The sequence below is a fragment of the Calliopsis andreniformis genome, chromosome 3 (genome assembly GCF_051401765.1).
Source record: "Calliopsis andreniformis isolate RMS-2024a chromosome 3, iyCalAndr_principal, whole genome shotgun sequence".
NCBI lineage: Eukaryota > Metazoa > Arthropoda > Insecta > Hymenoptera > Andrenidae > Calliopsis > Calliopsis andreniformis.
In genome coordinates, this window is record NC_135064.1 from 14029594 (window position 1) to 14036810 (window position 7217).

General features: G+C 36.0%; 1 protein-coding gene across 1 annotated transcript; it reads left to right on the plus strand.

The window, feature by feature from the left end:
• The first annotated feature begins 3556 nt into the window (after nucleotides 1–3556).
• Nucleotides 3557–6416, plus strand: LOC143177298 (uncharacterized). The gene is made up of 8 exons (XM_076375165.1): nucleotides 3557–3651; nucleotides 3727–3894; nucleotides 3936–4049; nucleotides 4095–4236; nucleotides 5249–5482; nucleotides 5763–5906; nucleotides 6166–6332; nucleotides 6374–6416. Exons 1-8 carry the CDS (start codon nucleotides 3557–3559, stop codon nucleotides 6414–6416), a joined length of 1107 nt encoding a protein of 368 aa, XP_076231280.1.
• Nucleotides 6417–7217: the final 801 nt, after the last annotated feature.

Consider the following 7217-nt stretch of genomic DNA (forward strand, 5'->3'; position numbering starts at 1 on the left):
AGAGATATCTGTCAAGCGATTTGTTAGATAAATATTTAACAAATAGTTATAGATCGAGGAAATCGACATTTTTTATACATTTTTGACCATGTTTCAAGAAAAGAAGAAAATTTACAGTATGTTTCAAAGATACAAACAACACAATAAAATTATTATAAATTTTTCTATTTGGAAATTAAAATATAGTCTATGAAATATAAGCAAAGTATCAAGGTACTTTTGACTGGCAGTGTATAACCTGAAGGAGTATCACCGCTATGTCTGATATAACTCATACACTCCGACAGTAGAATAAGTACCGTCTCGAGTAAGACACATTTTACCTGTATCTAACACTGAAACGAAGCTTTAAACTCAATTTCGTAAATTTTTTTCACTTAACTTTGGTATGTAAAATCGCCCTTTAAAATTTCATACACTTGTTGTCGAACTTTCTGTATAGGTCAACATTTATAGGTGTTCATTACACTCAAAGTGTTAATAATCCCACCGAAAGGTAAACATGACTACTAACGCTAAAATTACCATCTTAATCACCACAGAATTTTCTCTACTCATTCACTCACCGACACACCCCAGGTTTCAAACGCGTCCACTCTACATACCTCCAACCCTTACCGAACCACGAGTCAGCAGAAATAGCTTTGGAATATTCCGGCACACTCAGCGATAATTGCAGGCAAAATCTCTTACACGAGGGACAAACAGCGTGTTCGAATAGTCATCGACGACAGACTCGGGGATGGTCGAGCGAAGGAAAGTTTTGCAGGCGTTCAACCATCAGCTCAGCTTATATACATACATGTATAGCGGATGACGGAAATCGAATTACGAGCATTAACCCAGACCCTGTTTATTTGCACCGTCGTTTAAGGCGACGTACACACACAGGCTAATTTGCTTATCGATATCTCGTTAGCTACGTGACAGTTTGTTGGCAGGTACTCGACATGGCCAGTCGAACAGTGACTTCATAACGCCAGGGAACTGAGTGGCTGATGTCATTTCGTTTGCCCATGGTGCTCTATGCTTTTAGCCAAACTCGTTACTTAAACATATACTGTGATATATTAATTTTGTCTTTGTATGTAGAACAGAAGAAAAGGAAGCTGACTGTGTAACAGATTCAATTGTATTTTAGCTCCTTTTCCTTCGAGGAATCGCCAACCAGTGTTTGAATATTGCAGTGGTGGAGGAACAGTGAACCATTGCTACCAAGATGGCTACCTAGGTGGCACAGTGCCATTGGTTTCTTTGATCCCCTTAAAAAAGGGGATAGTATCTTGACACTACTACTGTCCAAACTTGTTCTAAGCTCGTAAAGCTAACTGGGACGCCTAGTATCGTTAAATTGTCGTTCGAAGGGACGATCAGTCGTCAGACAGAGATCTCCTTCAGCAAGGCGCCTCTGTGTTGTAACCATGCAACTTGATCACCTCGGTTATCCTTTCGCGTGACCTTTTTTACGCTGTCCTCTTAAAACTGCTCCTAAAAGTTACGAGTATCTCTAGTTTGATTGATTCAGAACGCGTTCTCCTTTTGCTTCTTCAGTGATCGTGAAGGCATCGAACTGTGAATGCAACAGCGTTCAAGAATCAATATTTAACCTTTAGTGCATTCCCCAGTTTTCGATGCTACCGATGTTCCAGAAGCCCATAAAACAGTTTGACTTCTTCTGAATTATTTTTTGATGCTTGTAATAAACTTCTGATCTCAAGAGTCGTCTCAGCTTTTCTCTCATGGAAGGACTGTAATCTTTTGTATTATACTAAAGCAATTAGCGAAAAGATTGACGTTTTCATTGATATCCTAATAGGACATCGTCTTCATAGCAAAAATCTTAGACGCTTAAACGTCGTTAAGAACTATTAACAGCGCAGCTCTCGGAATTACAACTGCAAAGTTCATTAAACTGGTCCTACATTAAAATGTTTCCTAGCTTACTGTCCCCTTTAGAACGAGGGGCGACAGGAGAATGGTGGCAGACGAAAATCAAGGAAAAAAGCTAGGCCAGCTGTTTGCACTGCGGCTTCATCCCTGTGCCGTGGTTTCGTGGCATGTTTGCACAGTGGCTGCATCCACTGGGGAATGTTCAGCCACGGTAGACTGTCTACTGCTCTTCATTTAAGAATTTCTCGCATTCTCTTCGAAATCTTTATTTCTTTTTTGTATTTTTATTTTTATTACGAAACGTTTTATCTAGTACTGGGAAACAAATACTTTTCTATTTTTGGTTATTAAAGTATTAATCAATTTCTTGACGTAGATAAGAATACTCAATCTACTTTAGATATAGCTTAATTAGTCGTTGGATATGTTAAACATTTTTCTAACATCGTGTCCAATTTATAGAAATTGTAAATAACTGATCCATAATGAAGGAATTGTTAAATTATATTATTGCTGTCATAGAATTGGTTTTATGAATTCATAAGAGAAGTGGGTTTATCGATTTTTGGTCCCTTAAACGCACCTAGAGGAAATTTTCAAGCCATTTGAAGAGTGTTATACACAAAAGAAAATAAATGTATAGGTGCTGACTCAAGGAAACTGTAAAATGTCGATAACCCAAGCGGTTGATCCGTCATTGCAGAAATAACACGTCCGTTCCTGAAGAGAGGGAAAGATAAAGAAAACTCGGAAGTCGTACGAGGTCGAATGAAAATATTACACTATAATCATATGATGGTTTAATGAAAGGATCACTGTTTTTCATTCACTTCATAAAACTTGTGTTCAAAGAGATTTTAACATGTGTTTCAGTAACGTATAAGAAATATAAAAATGAAAATTTCAAATATTTTGTTCAGTATAAATTTAGATTTGTTACGAAAGTATGAAGATTTTGTTTATTTAAGCAACTCTCGCTATAATAATAATTTTAAAAAAGATATAGCTATACAAATTGTATGCAGCAGCAATATATAAGACAGTATAATATAAAATACAATATAAAAATATAAAAAAACATAAAATGGTTTGTGTAGGGAGACAACACAACGCAAGATGCCTTATTTGTAGACAAGATCCTCGAATTGCAAAGCGCAAGTGTTTAAGGGAAAGGTGATCCTCTATAATCAGACACGTCCTCCGAACCAATACGATCCGAGATAAATTCTCTGTAATTCCTTACCCATGCATTATTTTGAAAAATATTTCAAATAAAACTCATTCATCCGAATGAGTACTTTCGAAAGACGTCCAAACTTTTAAAAATTTATTCTCAAATGACTAATTTCTTCATATACGTAGTGAACCTTTTTTTAATGTAATCAACATGAACCAGAATCGAATTTTTCGTGGAACTACATCGAAGAAAGAAATCATCGAATAGAACAGAAAAGTTGTCTCTTTAAATCAGAAACTTTTCTTAAAGAGTCATGCCTTTGCGATACAATATTAATATTAGACGACCAATAATCTACCTTGAAGCGGATCAAGTGAAAGCGGACGTGCTCAAGGCAATTGTATCGCAAAGAAGTGTCTTTTTCCGCTCTAGCTTTGATCGCTCGGAAGCGGAAACTTTCTTTCGCTCAGAAGACAGAGGAAAAACGCGATGATCGTACTCGAAGCGGAAAGAAAAAGGATTGAAACGAGGAGTCACACCGTCAATAAATCCCTGCCACGATTCGATGCGATCTTCAGTGTTCAGTTTCAATCCTTCTGTGTGCACACTCTTTCTATCGTGTTCCCCGAGTTCCTCGATACATTTCGTTGAACTCTTAGATCCCCTAAAATGGTGTCGTTCATTCGCATGATTGATATCCTCGGATTATTAATCGTTTCAACGTTACTCTTCGACCACTCATTCGCTAATCAGGAATTCAGAGGAATCTCTACGAGCTTCCGATACCCGAGAGACCTTGAAGCAGCTGCTAGTGAACACGGAAGTAAGTATTTAGATGTGTAATGTAAAATGTCATTCAGAAAATTAGAACACAGTATGGCTTATTTTCACAAATAAAATATTCTAAAAATATAAGGATATATATTCTGTTTGACATTGTAAAGGTCTTTTTCTTGTCTATGAATCAGTGTTTTATTATGAAGTATTCTTTATCGTAAAAAGGAAACAGCATCTACTATCTACTTAGATACTACTTTTTACTGGATAGTACTTTTTACGAATTTTCACAAGAATCAATTCAAACAGGTGAAGGCAAACACCAAGAGAAAGGTGGTGGTACAGAGTATGAAGAGGATCATCATGCTGTGGATGGAGAAAAGGGTGACAAGGTATTACTATTTTCAGTATCACTATTTACTATTACAGTATCATTATTCAAAACCTCAAAACTACTTCCACTAGTCCTTTCGACATTTGACCGCTTTCTGTTTGATTACACCACAAACTAATTTTTATTTCATAAAATTTTCCCATGTTTTCATATTGATATTTTCATTCATCATAATGAAAATCTTCATTAATCATAATTAACATCTTCAATTTAACTGTAACTACGATATGAAAACTAGTATTATCATCAACTATCACAGAAGTTTCCACAAGCACATAAGATTCTCTGTCCCATTCTCGTCATTGTCCGCGCCCTCTCCCTCCCTTTCCCTTTTATCGCTCGTGATATTAGTGTCCACGGCTCCTAGGGATTATTTATTATACGGTCATTTTTGCGTCGAACGACATCCTCGCAGCGCTGAACGATGATTCTTTCTTCACCGGGAAAATATTCTTTGTAACGATACAGCTTTACACTACCCCTTAACATCCACCCCCTTTTGTATTCCCACGGATGCTCCTGATATTGCTTTCCACTTTTATTCAGAGGGAGGACTGACTTCGAAAGCAATTGGTATGTTTACTTCGGTTCTCATTGAATTATTTACTGCAATTCACATTTTTATCTATATAAATACTTTTCTTGAAAAGTAACCACGTAAATGAAATACGAATTTTTAACGATACTTTAGATTTAAAAAAGAGCCTTAATTATAAATGAAAAGTGGATAGTAGGATTTGTAGTTTTTCATAGAAAATACTGAGTGAGCATAGAAAATTTGACCCTGAGAAATACCAGGCACTCTATAATTCTATTAATCCTCTATTTGGTTAATCATGTCTGACTGCACAGTGTTGTCTCGATATAAGGTGGATAGTAAATGATATAGAGTTTTCAATGTTCTCAGTTTGAACTGGTTTCAAGTCATGAACTTGTATCGAGACAATACTGTAGATTCAAAGAAATGTAAGTTTACCACGGAGCTTGTATCGAGACAATGTTGTACATAGGGCTATAAGGTGTTCCACGAGTTCGATAAAGGCGAGAAAGGTCATCACGACAAGGAAGGTCACAAGCAAAGGTACGACGAGAAGAAGGGGGAAGAGCAGCAGAAACACGAGGAGGCGAAACATTACGACGAGAGCCATCGTGGCGAGGAGGGAGAGAAAGCCGCGAAATTCGACGAGGAAGGGAAACACCAGAAAGGTTACAGCACCAAGGGCGAGCACAGCGTTTTCAAGAAGGTTCATTTCTGAAAATAAAAGTTATTTAATTTTTAGAACAGCCTATATTGAGTCGATTAACCAAATAACTAGTTATCAATAATTAATTAATTTTCTCGTTAATTCTCGTTGAACCTATCTACAAGATACGGCTTTTTTGCTGTCCAAGTTATAAGAAGTTGGGAATTCAATTTTCTGGATCTAAAGTGCAAGGGTGGCTATACGTATTAATTAAAAATTACTTAGGAAATTTCTAGAACTTGGTTGCCGTGGTAAATATTGGAGTGAAACTGTTTTATAGGACGAGTACGAGAAGAAGCACGACTTTTACGACGAGTATCACGAAGATGGCGATCATGAGAAGCATGGAGGCTACCACCATGAGCATGAGGGTAAAAAGGGCGGCCATGAGAAGATTGGGCATTTGGACTCTGCTCGTCGCGAGGTCAGTCAAGGGGAACGACTTTTTTTTATATCTACAATATTCCTGTTTCAAATATAAACTGAATTCTGAACAAAAATATAATCGAAGCGAGAATGCAACCAATTGCTTCTACAGTAAATTTTTCCATTTAGTAATTCCATATTTTTTCTTAAAAGTAACATGAAATAAGTAACAAAGTATTTCAGCTTCTGTATTAAATGCTAAGTATGAAAGATTCACAGTTTAATGAACTCTTTTTTAATTTACTGTAATTTCTCAGCATCATCATGGTAAGAAGAAGAAACACGAAGAAGGCCATCATAATCGCATGCAAAAGGGACGCAAACTCGACGAAGGACACGATAACCACCATCGCTACCAAAAGAAATATGGAAAGAAGGGTGGACACGACTCAGGGAAAAAGTGGCACGCCAGCAAAGGTCACTAGTTCTTAATTAGACATAGGTTTTCAAATTTTTATTTTAAAGCTACTTAGGGATGAATATATTCCAATTTGCAAAGGACAACTAGACGACGCTCTCAAGTTCACTCAATTGAGTTTGAAAGTGTGATGATATCAAAACTAATGTTCCTGAAGAGGCGATACAGTGATAATTATTAGTTTTATGTTTTTTTTATTAAGAGCTGAAGAAAATGGCGTATCGAGTAGGAAACTTTCAAGATAGTACATAATATACCTGTTGCATATACGCGACATTGTCTGATATAATTATCCCTCTACGGGATCGTTATTCAAACGATGCTTTTGGACTTTGTAATCTGAGTCCTTTGAGTCGCTGCCATTTTAAATGATAATAGAATCTGTTACAGCGAAAAAGTACCTTTTAGTCGATGGAATTACACAGGGGAAAGTAATTCTTTGTTCACTGTTTCACGTGTCGGAACGTGATACGTTTCGAATAAAAGAATGATTGGTTTTATACGTCCATGAAAGATTCGTTTTTACAATTAAATTATTGTTACATATTTCCAATCCATGTGCTATTTTATCTCTTATTTTATCTTATTATTTTATCTCACCATAACCATAGCCATTTTATATTCATTTTATTCCTTCAGCCCTATACAGTATAGAATTAACGAGGATTATTACTAAAACAAGACAAGTTATTATAATACCCTGTTTTATGATGAAATCGAAAGTTTATTTGAAAAAATTTAATAAACGAAAGAATTTCATATTTTTAATCTTTCTACATGTGATCAGACAAACGACAGCCTCAAATAAAATATAAGTGAGTTGTACGTATATATTTATATGAAGTGCAGAACTTCTATAGTAACTGAATTTTAAAGTATTTAATGATTGCT

Bases quoted from the DNA above. Each gene is read 5' to 3' on its own strand.
- LOC143177298 (XM_076375165.1), top strand. From the start codon at position 3,557: ATGATCGTACTCGAAGCGGAAAGAAAAAGGATTGAAACGAGGAGTCAC. The intron at 3,652-3,726 runs GTTTCAATCCTT...TTGAACTCTTAG, and splicing joins GATGCGATCTTCAGTGTTCA to ATCCCCTAAAATGGTGTCGT. The intron at 4,050-4,094 runs GTATTCTTTATC...CTATCTACTTAG, and splicing joins AATCAGTGTTTTATTATGAA to ATACTACTTTTTACTGGATA.